Genomic DNA, 25,641 nt, shown 5'->3' with positions numbered 1-25,641 from the left:
ATTTTGTTTCAATAATATCAGAATAATATAACGTTTTCAGCGTTCTTTTTTACTTATTCCATTAGTTCAATATTTTTCCTTGTATATGACATTCAAATAAAGGTAAATAAATGACCTTAAAAAATATAGACATATTTTTGCAAGGGTACACGTTTTTTTGAAAATGCCCACTGAGTAAATTTTCAAAATTGAATTATTATGCCGTAACTTAGCATTTTATAGTTACTTGTGTTTCAGAACTGTAAAGTGAACGTAAATTATTTAGTTACAGACCAGACTCGGTGGTGGCATTGCTCATGGTCTGATGAATGCTAAGGGGGGCGTCCACAAATCACTTGAGGTGTTTTTTTGAAATTTTCTGACCCCTCCCCCCTGGTGAGATTTTGTGAGATTTTATTCAACCCCCTCCGCCAACCCCCCCAATCTCACGTGAAATTTTTCAAAATGTGGGTTTCTTACGTAAACGCGTTGGATTGTTTGGCAGTCAGTAGATGTAACGTCGAAGTATGAATGAAATTGTTTTCTTTCCAAGGTTAAATCCTACGATTAAATCTCAAGCATACGTACAATCTGAATGAAATGGACCAAAACAGTATATTTTTTTTGTAACAATGAGAAAAAAATTACGTGAGATTTGCCGAGACCCACCCTCTCCCCAACGTAAGATTAGACTCGACCCCCTCCCCCCCTTAAACACCTCACGTAATTTGTGGACGCCCCCTAAGTAGATTTCACTCAAAATGGCTTTTTATTTCCGCCACATGCAAAATAGACGTACCTATACATAAAACTGCTGCTCATGTGAAAATTCAATAAATTGAAGAAATTTTAACACAACATGCAGCATTTAAAGTTCTGATTTCGACCACGTACCAAAATCGCCTTGTAGGTCTTAAATATTGTAATTTTCACTATTAATATTTAATAATTATGTCTAGTACGTATGAACTCTGACCTCATAATTCATATGTGACACAATCTGCAAACTTTTGTTACAATTGTTTTACACTATTGTATTGTTCAACAATGAAACTCCATAAGTTCGAACCGGCTACCTAGTTTGCAACAATAGAACAGAACAACTGACCGAACGTACTATCAATGTTCAGATGTAGAATGTCCATTCATTTTGTAGGAAACAGGCCACAGAGTATGTTACATTATAATAATATTATTTCTATTTATTATAGGTGTTCTTGTTTTGTTTCAAATTTAGCAGTTAATAGCTGAATACTTAAGTAAATAGTATAATAACATAATAATAGTACGTATTACAAATTATTATGTACCTGTTTTACTGTTATTATGAACGTGCAGTAATTATTGTACCAAGCAGACTGTTGTTTTGCGTTAAGGCAATTTCTACACCTCATTTCTAACCTCAAAAACCTAAGGACAAGAGGGTTAAAAATCTAAAGATTGAATATGGAATTTGAAGTCGAATTGAGAAACGTCCTCTTTTTTGGAAGTCGGTTAAAAAACTAGGAGTCCGTTGTAAGTTGCAGGAGTACTGTGCAGATTTAGGTCAAGCCCAGGAAGTTTATAATTTGGAATATAAACTCCGTTGTATGGCTGTGGTGAATCATACAGTCTGGGCAGCTTGTCACAAACCAATTGAAACAATTTGCATTTACATAATTTTCCACTTACAATGTAACCATTAGTCTAATGAGAAAACTAGTATTGTTAGTCTTAAATTATTTATTATTATTAAAACATTCTAGTTCCACAAAACGTGGTTGTTCTACCCATTTATCCATTAACTTCTTTTAACGACACACAAATCACAAAAAACTCACTCATGGGCAGTTTTTCCAAAATGTTTCTGATAGAAAAATACCCAAAAAAAACTGAATTGAACCACAAACCAGCGTAATGGACCTGCTTTGTGGTTCACATAATGGACAAAACCGAGGCTACAATCAAGAACAGGAAAATATAATTATTGTAACACTATTTGCGTGAAGCCGTATGCAACACGATCAATTAAATGTATTGAGTAACTTAAAATAATAACTTTTTACGAAAGACTACACGATTTTACTAATTCTTGTCCAAAAATATAATGCAATATCCACCAAATACCCAAAAAAAGATCATAAAGAAATAGAAATTACCGAAAAAGTTATTGTTTTCAATGTAGTTTGCTACGCTCAATTGGGAATAAGAATAAGAATAAGAATAAGAATACATTTATTTTGTCAACACACAACATACACAAAACAGAAGAAAAAATAATAATAAAGAGAAAAGCCCTAAGCTACATTTGTATATATTATGTGATGTCAAAATTGGCCCCAGCTCAGCTATACGCAGCAAGCAAGCCCGCTGCACTGGTATTCTGCAAGGGCCAAAGAGTGACTCCACCACATAATAGACAGGGTAAACAACACTTATGACTAAGTATACCAATAATATAACAATATGCAAAAAAAAAGAGAAAAAAAAAAAAAAAAAAAACTAATACTATATATCTCTAAAACGAATAGGTGTAATATTATAATTTATAGTAAAGGTTGTTGCCTATGTACCTTTAAACAAAAAAAAAGAAAAATGTTTGACAGCTGCAGGGGTCTATACTCTATAATCTATGGATATAATAAAAAAAAAAAATAAAATAAAATAAAAACACATGGATTGTTTTAGCGTTTGTGACGTGGCTTACAATTATTGTTTAGATGCTAATCAGTCTTATGTATTAATTATTTACAATACAAAAATAAAAATGAAAGAGTTGAGATAGTAATAGGTGGGTACTGGACAAACATAATCACATATCACGCACAAGGAACAGGGAAGATCGTCCCGCCGCTGGATAACCTTACTTGCAGAACGTGGTGCATAAACCTCAGGTATGTATAACTTCTTTTTGAGTCTTAAGCAGGTACATCTTATAGTGACGACTGAACGAATTTTTTGATTTCAGCGTCCTAAAAGGAGGTGGAAGGTTGTTCCAGCAGCGGGAGGCAGCATACTTAAACGATCCACGGAATGCTGCAGTCCTGTGGCGTGGAGTCGTGATTTGGTACTGGGAGGCTCTGGTTCGTCTACTAAAATCACTAGCCCAAGATAGTTTCTCATACTGACTTCCTTCCTAATAGAGAAGATTGTAGAATATAATATACAGTGTGTAACAAAAATAATTGATAATACTTTAGGGTGTGTACGTATTCATTGTAGAGAGTACACTGTGAAAGTAGCAGCGCTGAAAGACGAATTTTTTTTTTCACTTTTGTATGGGCAAGGGCCCGAGCGTCACGAGTTTCCGCATACAAAAGTGAAAAAAAAAATTCGTCTTTTAGCGCTGCTACTTTCACAGTGAGCTCTCTACAAGGAACACGTACACACCCTAAAGTATTATCACTTATTTTTGTTACACCCTGTATATGTCGCAGCCGACTGGTCTAAATAGCCGTACAATCAAACTGAACAACGCCATTCAATCACACGGCTATACGTCGTTTAGCCGACATGTTGACTACAACGTTCAACACTACAGCTAGACGACGCTTAGCCAACTGGTTTAATGACAAATTAACTAGGGCGATCATTAGCTTAATATGTAATATGGGAGAATAGGAAAACTTTTTGTATTTTATTGAAAGATTATTCAAAATTCTGAGGCGTGTTTTGTGACGGTCGCCGGCTGCTGCCGCAGCACAGTCACAGTTCTAACCTAACCTACTTTTGGACTTTCTGGATTGTGTTTTTTTTTTGTTTTGGCGGGGGGCTGCGCCCCCCAAGCCCCCCTTTGATTTGACGACGGTCGCCGGCTGCTGCCGCAGCACGCTCGCTGCGCTCGCTCGGCTGTGCTGTGGATAGCCTATCCGGCACTTATCAGAAAGTGGTGAAACACTCCCTAATACTAATATTATAAATGCGAAAGTGTGTCTATCTGTCTGTTACCTCTTCACGCCCAAACCGCTGAACTGATTTTGCTGTTTGGTATAGAGATGCTTTGTGTCCCGGGAAAGGACATAGGATACTTTTTATCCCGGAAAAATGTACGGATCACACACGATTAACGAGTTTTAGCATCTAGATTCTGGTGTATTATACAGGCGACATTTTGCGTGTGTGTTTGCTACTTCTTCACGCAAGAAGTGCGTAACGTTTCCTAGATAATTTACTACAGATGATAGTACAGGATTACTATGACAATTTTTTAGGAGGATACTATAACAATTTTTTTTATTACTATCAAGCTAATTTTTTGTCAGTAGCTTCATTTTGATAAGTCGAACAACATTTTTATCTGCGAAAAATCTTGAAAGTGGTAGCTAACAGAGATAGAAAGGATTTCATACTTTGACTTGATGGTCCTAAAATAAGGATTATTCTATTTGTAGGACAATGTTACTCTTAAATTATATAACTATTAACCTATCAATATACAAAAAAACTGCTCGTTAGGGTTCCGTTATAGGGTTCAGTAGTCAACCAAGTTTTGTTGATTACAGAACCCTATAACGGAACCCTAACGAGCTGACTTTTTGTGTATTGATAGATTAATAGTCATATAATTTAAGAGTTACATTGTCCTACAAACAAAACAGTCCATATTTTAGCAACATCATTTCAAAGTATGAAATCCTTTCTATCTCAGTTAGCTACTATCGAGATTTTTCGCAAATAAAAATGTTGTTCGTCTTATCAAAATAAAGCTACTTACAAAAAATTAGCATGATAGTAATAAAAAAATGTTTTAGGGCTCCCGTACCATAGAGTAGCTATATTTTGGATGAATCTGCTGTATCTTTCAGTATATTCTCGGCCAGTGTTGTATTGCATGAGGATGATAAAACCGCGACCTCGCCAGCCTCAATTAGACTCAATAAGCGAACCGACAAGTCATCGCAATTTAAAACACTGTACTGAATCGTTGGAGCTGATGAAACTACGACTCAAGTGGGCGGATGTCACACGTATTTTAGGACTTTGATTGAAACCATATCAAATAATTCTAAAGCAATATCGTGAATGCGAAAGTGTGTACATGTGAATAGCTATGTCCACACTATGCGCTTTCGTCTTCAATTTTCGTCATCTTCTTTCATTCAACTTTCATTTTGGCGCATTCAATAATTGAATGCGTCAACGAACGCAACGCCAACTGTCATTTTTATTAACAAAGCGAAAGTTTTGGATACAGTCAGAGGGCATGCGTAGCGGGCATGCCTCACGTTCGCTGTTGACTGCGCCATAACGCATGCCCTTGACGAACAGATAAAGGCACAGTGTGGATAAAGCTTATGTCTATCATCATCATCATCATTTAGTGCCCTCTTCGTAACGAAGTTCGGCGGCCAGCTGGTTGAATTGTACCTTTATGAATTGCGTCTGTCAAACCACTCAAATGATCCAACTTGGCATGGATAATTGCATATGTATGTATCCATCCAATATGTATCCAATTATCCAAGTATGTATATTTAAATAAGTATCTGATTCTAAAAGAACATAGAAATCTATCTATCACGAAATATGGTACGCATCCTGTATTGAATTGTTGTGACTATGGGTTTCATCAGCTGTTATTTCTATAATAACTTATAAGTGTATCTATCATAAAAGTATCCTAACATTTATTAAACTATTTATGCCTTGAAACCTTGAACTTTGTGATTTAGCAATAGATCTACATACACTGACACAACACAATGAATGGTATGATATATCTCATTGTGCACCTATTGTAGACTATTGAAGAACGAATCTTGTGTAATCGCAAAAAACTGTAGTAGGTATGCGTCTTTTGAATTTTAATTTATATCTAGGCAAAAAGGCCAAACGAACTTTGTCTGAAGAAATGCAAGAAGATAAGGCTTCCTAGCTGGGATGGCTTATAGATCTGCGGGCAAGCCAATAGGAAAAACTATACAGATATCTAACCTTGTAATAAAAACATTGCATGAATATTCAAACCACGAACATTGTAATCAAGGAGAAAGTGTCGTAATCATCGATCATAATCTACTAACTATTACGTGTATTCTACTGGGAAATTAAAAGACCAAGCAGTGATTGAAATCACATTGTCCTAAATAATAATGTAATATCATTGCCTAAATAAGCTTTGTTGAAATTGTCTATTTTTTTAATTCGTGAGAAGGTCGACTGCCCAAGGAAAGGTACACTCATTTTACTTTCAGATTCATTAACTATGCAAATCCAAGAGACGCTTATTTTCCTTATGCGACAATTAGATGAACAAACAAACATTTTAGGGAATTCAGCTGGATAATGATTGCGCTAAAGAAGTAATAAGAAGTCACTAAGTAATTATAAATAAAATATTATCACTTTGATTCTGTAAAACAAAGATGCAAGGCCACCTAGTCGATGTCACAGAATAATATACTTAATAGTACGGTACTAATTATTGTCGATGTGTCGAAATTAATTGTTTCGAGTTTCGACTGAATTTTCCATAAATTAAATGATTCATTTGACATTGTTGCTTACAAGTCCAATACGCTTGTTAAAAAGTGTTTTAATTAATTATTATTATCAAGGCAATAATAACTATGTTCTAACAGTTAGTAAAGTTTTACGAAATGAATACAATAAATACAGTGTTAGTCAATAAAACACTTGCAATATTTACCATTCGGGCGATAATCTGAATACGTCTTGATCCGCATTTTCTTTTCCCAATGTATCCTTTAATTGTTCGAACTGGACGCACTATCTTCCCTCATCACATTCCACTTCACAGCAAAGGTGGGATACCTTACATTTTGCGTCTTTATTGATTTTGAGTCGGAAAGGATACAAGTTACTAAGAAAATTAATTTAACAACCACTTTTCACATTGTTTTGCACTCAACAAACACAAGCAAAGATACTGAAATAGACGTTCTCAATTAATAAAATGTTAATAGTTACGAAGGTAAAACTGTGTATTCGTCGAGCGTTTTGACAGCTGCATTCGCTTACGAGTTACGACCGAGTAGCCGTATCCCCTATCCCGAGAATCCCTCGTCTAATCACATAATATTCGGGTTCGGCCCCCGCTTGAATGAACGTCGCGCTAGAGCGGGACGGAGCGAGATGAAGTAAGGCACGGCAGGGAACAACGGGAACGACCAATAGGCGCGAAAATAATAGGTCTGGATAAAATGTAGTGCGATCGACGCATTAAACACATTGATACTTGCACAACAAACATAAAAAACATTAGAAACCGTCACAAAAAATAATGCACACAGTCGAATGTTTATAATGATCGCTAATAACAGATTTCTAAATAAAGGAAAAAGAATTAAATATTGAAAAGTCAAAAGAGAAACGTGTGAAACTGAAACTGAGGTTTTGGTTGCAGCTGACGAATACACAGTTATAACAATTATTTTGATAATTTTTACGATGATAGTATAATAAAATAAAACTGACGTTGTTAATCGGATCTTGACTACACCACCGCCGTGTAAACGTCATACGCGCAAGCGCAGTGCGCCTTACTGACGTACGCTTGCGCGCCAACTTCACACCACTCGACCACCATCTAAGGTAAGTTGTTGCGGCAAAATTTGAAATCAAATAAGTTTAATCTAATATAAGCCTACATATTATAATGTAAATTCGATTTATAATAGTGGATTAGCATTGCTACATAGATTTTACTCATTCATAGGTTTGTTTTGTTCCATTTTGTGCTTAGAGTCTTTCCTATTACTCAAGTATTATTTAAAACATATTGACGTGGTAAGTATTATATTATGAGTTTTTTTGGACGCAATATTTTATTTTTTTTCATCTTTTAACTCTGGTAACAAGGCCATTAGTCTATTTCTGTGTACGAGTGTATCAAAGCACTCAGTAGGTACATTTTCGCCAACTTGTTTTTGAATGTGCAGTTATGTATTGAGATCTTAACGGTACATTTAGCAAGTAAGGTATAATAAATATTACAAGGCCATGTGAATGACCTGAAGTAGACACCGTTTCGAATAATTATTCTTTTCAGATTTCTTGCTATATTTTGGTCAGTATTTGCATACAAATATGCAGGACCAAAATATAGCAAGCAACGACAATGAGAAGGAAATTAAAGATTAGAAGTGTTAAACAATCTTTAAATCTAAATATGTACTTTACTTGAATTAAACATTCCAAATTTAACTTCAAATAAAACTATTAATAGGGCAAAAAATATAGTTAATGAAGATTTCGTTTGAGTGGTTAATACATAAATTAAAAAAAGGAAAACAAGTGAAATAGTATAGGTCTACCAGAATCTGATGGCAAATTTTGGTGGCAGATTTTCAAAAAGTATCTTTGATCATTGGATAAATTTTTATCTTTGCATGTTTCACACACATAATAAGGCGCTATAAGGAAAAAAACCGGCCAAGTGCGAGTTCGACTCGCCCATGAAGAGTTCCGCAGCAGCAATAAGGTTTATTTTTATGAAATTAAAAGGTTTTTACTTTTTGATTTATTTTTATATTTCAGTTGATTTAATGAAAGTTAATTTAAGGTTTACCATTTATGACGTATAAAAAAAACTACTTGCTAGATCTCGTTCAAACCAATTTTCGTTGGTAGTTTTTATAGTAATGTACATCATATATTTTTTTAGACTTATCATGCCCCTACTTTAGAAGTTAGAGGGGGGGGCACATTTCGACGACCTCTGTGGCTCAGTGGTGAGCGCGTTGGTAGCTCAAGCCGGGGGTCGCGGGTTCGAATCCCGCCGACGGAACAAAAAGTTTTCAAAGTTCCTGAGTCACGGATGTGTATTAAATATGTGTATCATATAATAAAAATCTTAAATATACGTATAGTATAAAAGTATTAAATATATTTCCGTTGTCTGGTACCTGTAACACAAGTCCTTCAGGTACTTAGCACGGGGCCAGACTGACGTGGTGTGAAGCGTCCATAGATATTATATTATATTATATTTATATATTATTATATATTATATTTACCACTTTGGAAGAGTCTCTCTCGCAAACTATTCAGGTTAGAAAAAAATGATATCAGGAACCTCAATATGATTTTCGAAAACCTATCCATAAATACCCACAGGCATAGGTTAGATGAAAATTTTTTTTTTGTTTCAGTTGTACCTATGGGGACCCCTAAAATTTTTGATATTTTTTCCATTTTTGTATTAAAATCTTAATGCGGTTAACAGACTACATCTACTTACTAAGTTTCAATAGTATCGCTCTTATAGTTTCGGAGAAAAGTGGCTGTGACATACGGACGGACAGACAGACAGACAGACATGACGAATCTATAAGGATTCCGTTTTTCCCATTTGGCAACCCTAAAAAGGATCAAAATGTTATATTCCAATCACCCCGGTATTGCTCTATAGTCAATATAATTTCTCACTTTTTGCCATCAGATTCTGGTAGACCTATAAACACTAGTAGTAAATGATATGTCATATTCTAGTACTAACTTGTAAGTATGCAGACAAAAAAATACGTCAATGTTAGAGTTAAGTAGATTACGTTAATCTCAAATGTATTTGTATGACGAACACTCATGTATGAATCTCTACATTTTCCCCCATTCAATACATCATATAACTTTTAACGATGACGCGACGGAGTAAAACTGAATTTGAATTTTAAAGCCAGCTAACTGCTAAAGGTATAATAAAAAAGTTATTGCAGAAAGTTTTAGACGCAAGAATTTTTTATGAGAAATAACCTAAGAATGAATGATATGTAAGGCCCTCTTGGTAAAATAGGTATTAGGTGGAATATTACCAACACAATGTAAATTAATGCATTTAAGAATTTAGAACAACAGTACTTAAAAAGTTTTCAACTTAACAATCACTATATTTTGAATTGTGTATTGTAACAAATCGTAATTCGTAATAATTAGTGTGTAACAGGTAAGCGGTCATCAACCTTTTTTGAGATTCTGAGTTTTGACTGGGTTTGCATTTTAAATTATATCAAGCGCCATCTATTGTTAAACTCATGGCAATCAATACATAAAATAGCTTAAGTTTACCGGTAGATGTCTCTAATGTGAATAATATCAATAATGATAATTATTAATTAACATTATTCAAGTATCAGACAGACTCAGAGAGCGGTCGCGTTCAAACGTTCTGCGTTCGCATTCTGCATTCGAGTGGTCAGTCAGGAGGAATTCTGACGCGGTCAGAACGCCCCCTATGTCTATTTAACGTAATACTTGAACACAAAGAACGCAAAATTGACCGCTTGAACGCTTGACCGCGTGATCTGCCTGATAGGTCCCTCCACAGTATAGCAATATGACTAATATTGCTATACTGTGGGTCCCTCACAAGCAGGTACCTACCTACTTCAGTTGTCAGTATTATGTATTATCAATCATCATCATATTATTAATCAAAATTACTATTTTATTGTGTTTAACAAGTTTCTTTATATACTTTTTAAGAAATTAAGAATAATTTTGGTATTTATCTAGAAATAAAAAAACTTATCATTTTTAACGATTTTGGACCCCACTTTTCCACTTTCCATTATCTTAGGGTGGGTTGCACCTACTAACTTCAACTATAACTTTAACTGCAATGCAAAATGTCGAATCTTTGGTTAAAGTTAAAAATGGACGCCATCAAGACGCCATAATATTTAACCATAACCATAGAGCTCGACAAAGCTTTAAATGCACGTGCCGAAAAAAGGAACTAACGCAATTTTTGACAGTTCTCCACCAGCAGCGCCCCCGCCCACGTTCTTATAAAGCCTTGTCGGACCAGCAACGTCTTCTGTCAAATTCTGTGGCCAAAGTTAAATTAGCCTTTACTATAACCATAACTTTGACCATAACTTTAACTTTAACCACGCCTCTGGTGCAACCCAACCTTAGATATTTAAGATGTTGCAAGTAAAACGTTTAAACGTTGAATGTTTAAAACAGGTGGTGATTACGCATAACGATTACATGATATTACGCAGGTATGTTTGTAAACAAATAAGAATATTTTCCATGATCTGAATCTAGATGATGGAAAATATCTGAGATGGAGTAAGTTTCGCCTTTATCTATTTTAAACGTGTCTACAAAATTTATTGAAATACATACTTATTTATAATTATTTTAGTAACTAAAAATTTAGAACACTTATGTTGGTGTTGCACCAACTAACTTTAAGAGCCCATATGACCCTAACTTGACTATATACTTTAACCTAGATCTCAAAATCTCTAAGGTCTAGAAAACTGATTTTTTGACACAAGTAACTTCAGTTCATAAAGATTAAATGCTCAAGACGAAAACACGATTACTCAAAAAATGCTCGATAGTTTCTTTTTTACAAAAAACCTTGTTTTAGACACATTTTTGCTTGGATCTTCGAAATTTGCTGTCTTTTCTTTAATATTTTTAATATCTAAAAAGGTATTGATAAAACCTAAATTTGCTCAAAACACTTTTTTCATAATCATTATAGTTCGTCTTTTATTCAAGTAAAACTAACTCGGCGATGATTCCGCGCCGTCCTTTTTCACCTGGCATATGAAAGACGGGCGTGAGTGTGAAGAGATAAGGACGATGTTTGATTTTTAGAGTCAGGTGAGCTCTTAACTATAACTGTAACTTTAACTACAGTGCAAAATGTCAGATCTTTGGTTAAAGTTAAAAAATGGACGCCATCAAGACGCCATATTTAATCATAACTATAGAGCTCGACAAGGTTTTAAATGCACGTGGCGAAAAAAGGAACTAACGCTGTCATCATACAAAAACGCAATTTTTGACAGTTCTCCTTTACCAGCAGCGCCCCCGCCCACGTTCATTTATAACCTTGTTGGACCAGCTGTCATCTGTGAATTTCTCCGGTCAAAGTTAAGGTTAAAGTCAAATTTAGCCTTAACTATAACCATAACTTTAACCTTAACTTGTGTGTGTGAGTGTCTGCATGTCTGTTTATTATCTTTACATTTGGTGCAAAATATATCTAAAATACTACAAATCACGAGAAAGGACATAGGTAATTTGATAGTTTTATTCCGGAAAAATACGCGGTTTTAGACGCACTGAAGTTTGGGTTTGTATATTGTTTTTAAATCTCATATATTATAATTTATAACATACCTTTATTCCTACGATTATATTTCTTCTTCAGATTCAAATCCACTGACAAACTCTTCGCTAAGTCAATGATTTTCACGAACAAACACAGAATGATAACAATCATGATCAAGGTCTCCTTTTCATCTTTATCTTAAACTACTATCTTTTCAAATAATATATCGCACACTTTTAAAATATTTTACATAACCGCCACTATCACAAGAAAATAGTCAACTGCACTTATTTTAATATTATATCAAAGGGTTATCGTGCGAGATAAGTCTAGTTCACTCGTCTCTACTATGTCTTCTACGTCTAAAAATATATTACGATAAGCCATTTTAACTTGTCGTCACGGTGTAATCCAAGAAGTTGCATAACGTATTGTCCTTCGCCGTGACATACTATGAATGACTTACACTAAGGTAGTTCCTAGACTACCTTTTTTAATTAGGTTGACTGCATTAGGATGAGTGCACATTGCAGTGTCGCGATGCGATGCATTTTGATGAGCCTTTAGGGTGAAGCCAAACGAGCGTAATTTGTGTGTTGTGAGTCGCAGAATTTGTGCTGGCAGAAATTCTTTGGCTTCTCCCTTAAAACTGAACTTTACAAGTTACAACCATCGAAAAGTAACTAAATCAAAAAATGGTTCCACGAAATGCACACCAAGGCGCACATTTGGTTGGATGTCATACTGGGGTCGGTCCTACAATCTTCGTTATGGCTACGTTTATGACAGTCACTGTAGCCATGAGCTGCAGTCCATTGTCCAACGTATGGGAATAGTTTATAGCGCAAATACGTGACTTTATTAGGTTAAGATAGCTGATTAATATTTGTTTGCGTTGATACGATGACATAATATGACATTTGTTGCTTTGAAAATGTACCTATGTGACTTTGCGATGCGTCTAGAATTCCAAGTAGGTAATATTTATCAATATGCTTGAGTAATAAGAAACATTATAAGTTTTAGGTGAAACTGCACTACGCAGTACGCTGCAGCTGGGCTGGCGCGGTCCGAAGGGGACATGCCCCCCCCCCCCCCCCAAATCTAAGGTCAAATTGAAAAATCTCAAAAACTTGCCAAATAATAAAAGGAAATTTCTAGCTATCCCCTAACCACCACTGCGTCCGACCTTAGACAGCAGCTGTCAACCCAGAACCGTCCGAGGGCGCAGATAAAAAAAATATATTAGTGTGGTGAACGACAAAAATTTCAGGCTACGACCGCGCCTGCAGCTGGGAGAAGCGACGCAGCACGACAAAATTCTTGGTATAAAATGGGTTAAGTGCAATACACCCAACACTGCAGTGCTAGACGTCCCCTTTATTAGTGTTCGATTAACAAAAACAGTCAATTTCAAAATTAACCGAACTTATAATGACTTCATCATAAGGGAAACTCATTTTCTGCTTTTTTGCTCTACGCACCAAGCACGACATTTTATTAGAAAGTGGATAAAGAAGGGAAGGTTTGAGAGTTGCCTAATGCCTTGCAAGAATAATGGCTGACCTTTAAAGTTCGCCAAAATCTTACCTATAATGAGCTGCGACCTAGACCTTTTCATGCTCAACTCTGAACTATTCTTGGATGATAATGTGGTACTTGATAACAGATAATGTAATATTTATCTAATAAATATAAAGTTCCCGTGTCACAGTGTTTGTGCGCGAACTCCTCTAAAACGGCTCAAGCGATTTTAATGAAATTTTGTATGTACATTGTACATTCGTTAGGCCTGAGAATAGGTTTTTATCTACTTTTATATTGATACTAGAAATAATTTATATGGCAAAACAACTTTTGCCGAGTCGGCTAGTAATCTTACATATAAATAAAATTGGAGTGTCTGTTTGTAATATTGAAATAACCGTTTTTTACTACATGCATATGAATATTTAGACGGTACAGACACCAAAATAACAATTTTTAGAATTTTTGTCTGTCTGTATGTCTGTTTGTTTGTTCCGGATAATCTCCGAATTGGCTGGACCAATTTTGACGGGCCTCTTATTGGCAGATAGCTGATGTAATAAGGAGTAACTTAGGCAACTTTTTAACCGACTTCCAAAAAAGAGGAGGAAATTTTTTACTTTTTTAAAATAATAATAATAATAATTTTATTCAAACATAAATACAATACTACTACACTGCACACACTAAAGCAAAAAAAAAAAAGCAAACAATAAACCAAAAGAAAAAATAAAACAAACAACAAACTACAAAAAAAAATATGGCATCATTAGGCAGTGCATTGTATAATGCCGAAAAGGATACCCACTCAGGTGTATTACCACGGCGCAGAACACTGCACCGCGGTACCTGATCTTCCGTGGTTCCTATACATATTACGCCTGACGCACGACAGATTCAACATAAATTATAATAATAATATTTATTAATACTATACATAATATAATAACTAGCTGTTTGACCGAGCTTTGCTCGGTATCTGATGAAAATGACATTTTCTAGAAATGATTCCTAGCTAGATCGATTTATCGCCCCCGAAACCCCCTATATACTAAATTTCATGAAAATCGTTGGAGCCGATTCCGAGATTCTAAATATATATATAGATATATACAAGAGTTGCTCGTTTAAAGATATAAGATACTCGTACAATAAAATAATAAAACATCATTTAGAATACTTAAATAAGAGTCCGGTAGCTGCTATTTACGATACGGCACGGCATAACACCCGCACCTGTGACGCAACGACATTCCAGCTTCAGGAGATTTATGTTTTACCTTTGTATTTTACTCCGCCGTTTGTGGACCGATTTTCAAAATTCTTTTGTTGTTGCATAAGATATTATGGTCCATCACCTTATCACATTTTGTTGACGCGGACGAAGTCGCGGGTAACAGCTAGTCTATTATAAAGAACATGAGCAAAACTCGACCACTGCTCGTCGTCAGTGTTATTCTTCACTTAGGTAAGTAAAGTTTTATAGTGAGTATTTTCCATAATCGAATGAGAGTTTGTAGTTACATGCGGACAATTTTTGATTATAAATTTTACATCGCATTATTTGAAAATTGAATGCTATATTTAGAAAGTTTTTTTTTTTTTTTTATATGAAATAAGGGGGCAAACGAGCAAACGGGTCACCTGATGGAAAGCAACTTCCGTCGCCCATGGACACTCGCAGCATCAGAAGAGCTGCAGGTGCGTTGCCGGCCTTTGAAGAGGGAATAGGGTAATAGGGGAGGGTAGGGATGGGAAGGGAAGGGAATAGGGGAGGGTAGGAAAGGGAATATGGTAGGGGATTGGGCCTCCGGTAAACTCACTCACTCGGCGAAACACAGCGCAAGCGCTGTTTCACGCCGGTTTTCTGTGAGAACGTGGTATTTCTCCGGTCGAGCCGTGAGTTATATTGTACACTAGCTGTTACCCGCGACTTCGTCCGCGTCAACAAAATGTAAAATGCATAGGTAAAAAATAAAAAAGTAAAAATATGTCCTCCTCCTGTTTGAAAGTCGGTTCAAAAGTAGCCTAAGTTACTCCTTATTACATCAGCTATCTGCCAATAAAAGTACCGTCAAATCGGTCCAGCCATTTCGGAGATTAGCCGGAACAAACAGACAGACATACAGACAGACAAAAATTCTAAAAATTGTTATTTTGGTATAAGTACCGTCTAAATATTCATTTATGCATGTAGTAAAAAACGGTTATTTTAATATTACAAACAGACACTCCAATTTTATTTATATGTTGCCATCTCTGAATCAGGAGAAATTCTGCGTTTTATGATTTGTTGCAACCATAAAAACTTGTAGGTATAATATTCAGTTTAAAAGAATTTAGTTAACCAAACAAATTTTGTTTGTTTTTTTCTATAATAATTGTAAAGAGCTCTTTAAGGGCTTTTAGCCCATATCCTTTTTTAGGGTTCCGTACCGAAAGGATAAAAACGGACCCTATTCCGCTATACTCCAGGCTGTAACTCAAGAACCGCTAAAGCTAAAATTCTTAAAATTTTCACATATTGTGTATATATCTGTTGCCGCTATAATGACAAATACTGAAAACAAAATAAAAATAATATTTAAGGGGGCTCCCATTAACGTCATAAATTTTACCCTACCGAGCATCTACTTACTTGTGAAAATCACGCTCATTTAGGTACTCTTCAATTAAGACCCCTGCAACTCCGCTGAAAACCACTCCACAATGCTGTGAAGTACAGATCTTCTATATTGTTACTGGTTTTCTATGACATTGGTGGCAAACAAATTGAAAAATCCATATACAGGGTGTAACAAAACTAAGTAATAATACTTTAGTGTGTGTACGTGTTCCTCTTAGAGAGTTCACTGTGAAAGTAGCAGCGCTGAAAGAGCAAATTTTTTTTGTGAGTTGTATGGGCAAGCGCCCGCGCGTCATGAATTTTTCCATACAAAGATAAAAGAAGGTAACTCTTTCAGAGCTGCTACTTTCACAGTGAGCTCTATTTAAGGGACTAATACGCACCCTAAAGTTTTATCACTTAGTTTTTTTTACACCTTGTATAAAGTTCCATATTCCATTAAAATGATGAAAGATAATTATTTTCAAAAGGTCAATGTGACTCTGCCTTGTAAGTGACTTTGGAGTTCATTACCTTTGAAAAGCAATTTACTAATGGATTTCTAAACACTTGATCTGAAAGGTATTAAAATTATATCTTATATCGAATACCGAGCAAAGCTTGGTCAAACAGCTAGTTAATCTTAAGACGAGATATTTCTTCATACTCGACATGTACATAATAGTATTATTTATTATGTAGACAAACCTCTCTTTTTACATAGTTATTTAGATGTATAACTACATCGAGCGAGCGAGAGAAATGCGTAGCTCGATTTTTATTCGGCGGTATCGGCTTTTCTGACATTTCACTAGATTTAGTTTAGTGAAATGACATATCACTAGATTTGTTTAGTAAGAAGACGTAAGAAACAAGAATATTCGGTATCTACCGCGATTTCGTGATATCCCTAGGGATTTCGGGATATCCCTGATATCTTCTTTTCCCTGCGACATATATATACAATATTTTATAGGTTTTTCATTGCGAATGAGTTTCCTTTGCCAATGGCCTTTATTCATACATCTGCATTTTGTATGTAAGAACGATAGTTGCACAAGAGCCATTAGAAATATTACAGTACATAATATTTCTGCAATACTTAACGAAGAAAACAAAGCACTCGTTTGTACACAACATGATACCGATAGAAATAATATGTAAATATTCAAAACAAATATGAAAACCTATCCAACAACAATGTCGGATGTGTATTTATCCTTCATTTACTTTTGCATAGTTTTTTCTTTACGACATTTTCTTCATAACTCTGTACATCGACATAAATGTTCATACAGAGACCAGTGGGGCTAAAATGGTCACATTTAGCAATTCCTCTCAATCAATTCAGCAAATGAATTGTCAAAACTGTCAAACTGACAAATGTCAAATCAGTACCAATTACTAGACATGAATTGCAAGCAGAGTTGCATTTTGCGATTACAGAAAAATTAATCATGTTATCATTCATATCATGATTCTTCAAAGCGACCATTTAAGCCCGGCTGTTTTAATAGAATAGAAGATATATTAATGCAATGTTTTCACAGCAAACAAAAAGTTGTGTTCGACGTTTGACAACGTTTCTGTCAATATCGTCGGATTTTGGTCGAATTATTTACTCTATGTGCTAGTAGCGCCCTCTGCGCTTACCTTCGCGTAATATTCCCTGTTAGTTATTGCGGTCAAATTGACGTTTGTTAGATTTTTGTTGTATCAAAATAAAAAATAAAAAACAAAAAATCGTCTATTCTATTGAATGAATTAAAATTTTACTTCTTAATTGTAATTGTACAGCTGATTACGAATTCATAACGTTGATAGAGCACCTATGGAGTATGGACTATAAGTTACATGGGCTAATTCATCGCGTGACTTCAAAATGGGCTCTTGTAAGAACTAGCGTATTTCATTTTACCCTAATACGCTGACTATAGCAGTAAAATAGTTGAAGATTAAAGCCCGTCACAAACTTAGCTTCAATATACAGTGTGTAACAAAAATAAGTGATAATACTTTAGGGTGTGTACGTGTTCCTTGTGTAGAGAGTTCACTGTGAAAGCAGCAGCGCTGAAAGACGAATTTTTTTTTTTCACTTTTGTATGGGCAAGGGCCCCAGCGTCACGAGTTTCCTCATACAAAAGTGAAAAAAAAAATTGGTCTTTCAGCGCTTCCACTTTCACAGTGAACTCTCTACAAGGAACACGTACACACCCTAAAGTATTATCACTTATTTTTGTTACAACCTGTATATTAATATACCTTACTATGATATATATTATTACAGTAGCTACCAGAAATATATATTAAAGCTGGGTGTGCGGTCACGCGAAAATTAGTATAGAAAATATAATATATTAATATGCCACCATACTATAAAAATTAAATATATATTACTAGATGACGCCCGCAACTCCGTTGCGCCAAAATTCGTTTATCGCGCGGGAACCGTACATTTTTCCGGGACAAAAAGTATCCTATGTCCTTTCTCGGGACTCAATGTATCTCCATGCCAAATTTCAGCAAAATCGGTTCAGCGGTTTGGGCGTGAAGAGGTAACAGACAGACAGACAGACTGTCCGTCTGTATGTCTGTCTGTCTGTCAGACAGACACACTTTCGCATTTATAATATTAGTATGGATAGCTAAGTCTGTGACGGGCTTTAATAAGTAAAGTCATAAATTATAATTTAAAGCAATCATAAAACACTTACGTTAAAATCATTCATCAATATAAACACTTTACTGACCACAAATTTAATACCCCACTATGACTACAACGGATGTAAAAACACCTGGTCTACCTTCGTAAAGCCAAATCTGCGTGTGCTAATTACTGTTTTTCCTGCGCTAGTTACATGTTGGAAGAATACACGGAATCTTTACGGACTTGCGCATACAAAAACTATAGCCAAAAGATTTCGTGATCCGGGTGTAAAAACACCGTAGTAGCTTTTAAGGGTTAAGATTGCTTTATTTTTAAAATTTAAAAATGAATTTGACGAATTAGAATTTATACTGACTAAACAAGTTGGGTATAGAGGAATGAAAAAGAGAGAACTTACCCAGCATCCTATTGACTTCGTTTTCAGTCATTGTCGTCAATGTCTTTCATGGCGTAGTATCTGAAATAGGAAATATACATCTGTAGAAATACATACTATAATATTATCTATCTAGCTGAACAAAAAAAAGTATATCCAAATTACATCTATTTCATAACCTTGTTACACTGTTTTTTGCGTATAACATTGTTAAGGTTAAATAATATACTACGTATGCCTTTGATTTCGTAAAAACAGCCTCCGTACCTTGTTACGCCGTAGTGAAGATTTCGAACGAAACAAAACACTGAGACCGTACACATACACTTAACAGACACAATTTAACAACAGATAAACACAGGGAGTTATTTATATACATTTATTCACATTTTTAAGTGAAATTTTCGCGGAGAAACATTTTAAAGATTTTTAGGGTTGTGGAGGCATCGCTACTGGGGTTGGAAAGCGCGGAGCGAAAACTACCGAGGATGCCCGATGGAAACCGAACACGGCGACCGCACAGGACCGTACTCGGAGGCAGCTTGACCTGTTTTCCATTTAATCAAGGAAAACTGAAATTTGGCCTAAAATCAGTGAAGGAGTTCCACTTTGAAATAAACAAAATTGGAACTATGGATGATATTAATATTATGTAAAATTATCACAAGCTTTTACCGCGCGTATGCTGCAGGCAAAACCTTATTAAAACAGTATCTAAAACATTGAACCTTTTTTGGGTTAAAAAGCAATATGGTCTACATAGCTTAAATTACTATCATGCCAAATTCAATCAAGTGAAAATGTAACAAACACACAAACTTTCGCCTTCATTATAATAAAGTAGGTACGATGAGGAAACATTAACATTCCTGTGAGGTCTGAAACTCCTTTACAGAGTGATCCCATATAGGATGAAATTAAATATTTAAGTGGCTGTAATAGTGATCAATAAGTTTTTTTTTTCATTTTAAAATAATTTAGCAGGGAAAATTTTATTTACACTTTTTAAGAACTTGTGTCTTTTGTTCGCTCGTGATCATTACATCTGATTAATTTGGACTTTTAACCTTATCTTATTAACATGTTTTTTTGGTGCATTACATTTTTATTATAAAACAGCGTCAAACATCTCGAAGTCCGTGCCTCCATTACCCTGCAGTGAGGTCGTTTCCTCGCCATATTTTCCGCGCATGCGCAAACTCCCCACACTGGGCAATCACTAAAATGTCTCCATAGGTTCAGGAGTGCTGCCTTTTTATTGCATACATCGAAACCATCGAAAGTAAGTAGCTGATAATTAAATTATTAATTGTATTATAATATTATATTATTTTAATATTATAAAACGGGAGTATTGCGCAGTGTCATTATAGTGACACGGCGCAGTGACGTAGAGATCGATACGATGACGTCACACCATTGAGCCTAACGGAAGAGTGCACACTTCCTTTCTGACGCGGAAACGTGCAGTCATTATAGCGAGCGTTCGTTTTCCGCAATCTCTATGATTTCACTCTTTCCCTTGACCAATGCAATGTAATGCATTATATGTTGCATTAGACATGATACGATCTAATGCTAGTGGCGAAGCTAAACTAACCTAGACTTAGTTTTAGGTTTTGCGGTGGGTTGATCGTGCCCAGAACTTTGTCTAAGCGGGGCAAAGTTCTGGGCACGGGGAGCATAAGTGGTTTTAGTGGGGAGATCCCATCCGTGGACTCCATCCATGTCAAAAAAGTAAGAAAACGCGTCGCCATGCTAAATAATATATAAATTACTTACAAAAACTCTGTTAAGACTAGGCTTATGATGAGGCTCGACCCAAATTGATAGCTTTGCACAGTTTTGACAACAATTTACATGCATAATAATTAATAAAGTTATCGAGGGTGGACTGATGGACAAAGCGAAAATATAAGGGTTACTTGGCCCTTGCAGTTGCAACAGAAAACTAAAAATGACCTCTAGTAGCTGTTGAGGGCTACTATATACTATATACTATATCTAAAACTACTTAAAACATTTTCATTTACTTATTACTTAGGTATGTACAGATAAAAAATTTTGGCCCCAACACCGCCGCTATTTGTGGTGGTTTAGGCCCAAATTTCGTAGGTTAAATATAAATGCTTACTTATAATCATACCTACTATATGGTTATTATAATTATGATTGTACAAACACTAATAAATAACACACTATATAGACATCGAAGGTTGACTACAAGCCCAAAAAGGAGCCCTTTATATTGTATTGTAATTAATCACGTCACATAAGAATACATTATACTTAAAAACGAGCGGTTAGAATATATTACACCGATATGATGCGCAAGTCATTGTATTTCTAGACCAGCATTTCTCAAAGTGGGGGCCCTGGGGCTCTACAAACTCTGGCAGAGTTGCGGTAGGTTCTATCGTACCTTCAACTCTGCCTATAGCGATGAGGGGAGCACCATGGGGTTTTAGTGGGTAGACAGGAGTCCCACATACCCCGGCCGATATCCCCAATTTGCCGGGTATGCGTAAATCAACTCCCAATGTTAAAAAACAGGGGGCTCTACAAACTACTCTACTTTCGGGACTCCGCGGGCGATACATGAATTGTTTTTAGAAATGTCATCAGAAGCATGGCGATTTTTGGGACCGTCAAAAATGTCGCTTCTTAAAAGGGCTCCGGCACAAAAAAGTTTGAGAACCGCTGTACTAGGCAGGTCTCTAAGGAACGAATTGAAACGGTGAAGAGGCACTTTTACCTATCCCTGAGGTATTATGAAAGAAAGAGAAAATATTACAAAGAATAACCTACATTCAGCAGTGGTCTAGCACTTGTATTGAAGCGGAGAGGCAAAGATTTTAGAACTGAAAATGAAAATTACTTGGTTTTTATTACAGATACTTATTTAACAATAGATAATAATTTAAACAGCTTTATTTTTGGTAGACAAAGCTGCGATTTAAGCTATTTTAAGATAGATCTGTCAGAAACAACGAATTCATACGTGGGAGAGCCATGCTTCGGCACGAATGGGCCGGCTCGACCGGAGAAATACCACTTTCTCACAGAAAACCGGCGTGAAACAGCGCTTGCGCTGTGTTTCGCCGAGTGAGTGAGTTTACCGGAGGCCCAATCCCCTACCCTATTCCCTCCCCCCCCCCTCCTCCCCTCCCCTATTTCTTTCCCTTCCCTTCCCATCCCTACTCTCCCCTATTACCCTATTCCCTGCAGCTCTTCTGATGCTGTGAGTGTCCATGGGCGACGGACGTTGCTTTCCATCAGGTGACCCGTTTGCTCGTTTGCCCCCTTATTTCATTTTAAAAAAAAGATGACCGGAGCATAATATTAGGTAAGTATTGCGTTTTCTTACACCTGAAAAGTCCACCTGAGAGAATGACACATGAAGTCGGTGAATTTACACAAGAAAGGCCGCTTAATTGTCTAATAAGGTTTGGGGAAGGCTTCTGTCATATCGGATCTGCAGTAGGCATCATCAAAGTAGCGAATTCATTCGTTTCCAACTTTCTACTGTTTAATGGCGCAATCAATTGAAAACTTTAAACTATGCACTTGCGTTTATGATGGATGTAAATAAAATCAGCTATAAATTTATCCTCTAATTGGATAATAAAATTTTAGATTTTAAAGTGAAATTACTATCCTCATTTTCTTAACAACCTTCTTCAAGTAATAAACGTACATATATTATGTTATTAGAAACGCCTTCCTATTGGATATAATATATCTGGATGTTACCCAATTAAGACCTTTTAATGCACAGGATAACTAATTGAAAAAATATGTTACATATTTTTCCTAAAAGACCGTAGTTTTACTCATATGTACAATTAAAAAAATTGATTCATATACTGGTGGACCTACGCAATTTGGTCGGGTTATATAAACCCTAGGAGATAATAATAATATGACAATTTCTCTGTTGATACATTTGCTTAGAAAAACTCTAGGTTTTTTAAAGCTATAAAATACGTTTTTAATTTTAGCAACTAAGTATAATAATATTATAGAAGTGCAGTAAACCACAAAACACTGAAAGACTCTTCTGTTTCAGCCGCACAGTATGTACGCAAGCGAATTTATATTCAATTGGCTAACGTACAAAACTCAATTTTCCATGAAATGTAACATGAATTAAATTCCTAATTAATTCGAACTTGTTTTGTGCAAATTGATAAAGTTTAACGCTCATGTCTCGTGTGGATGAGTTGTATGTAGGTCGCGCATTCTTATTGTTAATTATTTATTAAATGTTTAATTATACCTAAAATTCCTACAAATTCTAATCAGTAACCATGCAACTGTTGATCAGACTTTTGAAAAAGAAGGCTTTTTGAGAGCTACGCTTGATATGTTTTTTTTATATTATGTACGTGGGGCGAACAAAGGATTCCTATAATTGGAAAGTTTATGCAATTTTATAAAACGACATTTAAAAATACATTATTTTCTTAAAATATATGTAAATACAAATAAAATAAATTAAGTAGTAATAAAATTCGCTACGGTCTGGAGATTTCATATGGGGGCTACCTACCTGATTTCAGTGTACCTATAAACAAATTTCAAGCAGCTAGTACCTATACTATAACCAACTCATAAAATATAGAAGAAAATGTTTATTTATTATCATTTTAAATTCCTTAGGTATTCACATAATATACAATATACACTTAATAAGCTAAGTTAAATATAGTTATTACTTTTTTTTGTTTCAGTTTCATTATGCATTAAACCAATTTTGTTTTAAATAACTACCTACTCGCTAAAATTTAAAAACACGGTCATAATACGTATCAGAGCATTAATTGGTTCATTATTATGAACAAATTATAATAACCTTTAATAAATACAAGCATATTATAGAACTGCAAAGCACTGATATACATAAATGCATTTTATAATAATTGAATCAGTTTGAGTCACTCACGCCCACTTTTATGACAATGCAAGATTAGATATTATGTATTGTAGAGTAAAAAATATAATAATATGCACTTAAAAACGCAATATTGCGCATAGAGCTTAATAAATCACTAGCTGTTTGACCGAGCTTTGCTCGGTATCCGATGAAAATGACATTTTCTAGAAATGATTCCTAGCTAGATCGATTTATTGCCCCCGAAACCCCCTATATACTAAATTTCATGAAAATCGTTGGAGCCGATTCCGAGATACCAATTATATATATATATATATATATATATACAAGAATTGCTCGTTTAAAGATATAAGATAAAGTAAAATACGCATTCTCATTGCAAAATTGTAAACGTGCCTAATGTAAATTGTAAATGCAATTAAAATTATTTGGTCACTGAGCAGCCTGAAACTTTTTTGCTTACATTTGTGTTGATTGACAAAACTGGTGTTGCAGAATAGAGTCTCAATTAAAATATTATACACATAACAAAAACCTATTTCAAAAATATGCGAAAAGGGGCAGTTCTGAAAATATTATGTATATGTATACGGGTCATTTGATAACCTCCTTTTTTAAGTCAGTTAAAAAGGAGTAAAAGAATTAATGTATTTTGAGTTAGTGAGCTATTGTTTAAGAGTACATGAATTATTAGTGTAGGTAATTAACGCACAATTAATATCAAAATGCAGAGCAGCTTAAATCTGAGGTTTTATTGATTTTAAAATAATTAAATTATTTGAAAATTTGTAGCATACCTAACTACGAGTATAAGAATTACGACGCGACACCTACAATGGTATTGTAATTATTACGCTACACATTTTTTTATTCTTAAAAAAGTTACTATCGAATTTTTTAACAGTTTTTAACGCACAATCGTTCTAATTAACGCGTAAAAAAGAGTACTTAGAACTTACGAATTTTAATAATCCACAAGTGTAAAACCAATCGCACTTTCACTTTTCACTGATAAACAAACACACAAGGTTACACAATTCTCGTAATAGAACAATTTGCGAACCGCCGCGGCCGGCCAAGACGCCCGACTGTTTATTTCGAGCTACACTTGCGGCCATGAAAACCACGCAGGTGAACGATGAGCGACTACAGTCTACACACATGTCATGATGCATCATGCATACCACTTCATTTTGTGTAACAATTAATGTTAAATGAACGAATTAGTCGTCGAAGTGAACTCATTAGCAAAAAAATATCTACATCCGAACATACTACCTCCTTCCTTCCTTTTTGGGAGTCGGTTAAAACGACAAAACTTCACATGTACCTAATCAAATTGTAATACGTCACTTTTGTCATAAATATATTAAATCGGACGAATCAGCTATTGGTTTGGACTTTGATAAATTAAAATTCGAGAAAATGAATTTATTAACTAACATTATAGGAAAATTACAAAATACGCTTTTCACTATATAACGTTACTTAATAAAATTGTTAGTCTAATAATATAATTATGTCCAATAATACACCAGTTCTATTTTATACTCAGTTCCTATTCAAACTTCCT

The 25,641-nt window shown here is 35.1% G+C and overlaps 1 protein-coding gene across 8 annotated transcripts in view; it reads right to left on the bottom strand.

Annotated features, from left to right (window-relative positions):
* The window catches only part of LOC121740516, an 89,427-nt gene extending 64,275 nt beyond the window's left edge, over window positions 1–25,152 (bottom strand). For 3 of the 8 annotated variants that reach the window (XM_042133240.1, XM_042133243.1, XM_042133241.1), the window contains exon 1: window positions 6,608–7,016. In XM_042133240.1, the coding sequence (XP_041989174.1) occupies window positions 6,608–6,644 (37 nt within the window). In that variant the 5' untranslated portion in view covers window positions 6,645–7,016. Of the gene's footprint in view, window positions 1–6,607; window positions 7,020–7,395; window positions 7,475–19,192; window positions 19,253–19,438; window positions 19,608–25,027 lie in introns of those variants that run through there. The other 5 variants (XM_042133237.1, XM_042133238.1, XM_042133236.1 and 2 more) reach the window with 5 other exon arrangements.
* Between the last annotated feature and the right edge of the window lie 489 nt (window positions 25,153–25,641).

Source organism: Aricia agestis, chromosome 3, assembly GCF_905147365.1.
Source record: "Aricia agestis chromosome 3, ilAriAges1.1, whole genome shotgun sequence".
NCBI classification, from domain to species: domain Eukaryota; kingdom Metazoa; phylum Arthropoda; class Insecta; order Lepidoptera; family Lycaenidae; genus Aricia; species Aricia agestis.
Note: the sequence above shows the minus strand (reverse complement) of the source record. Positions and strands in the feature narration are given on the sequence as shown.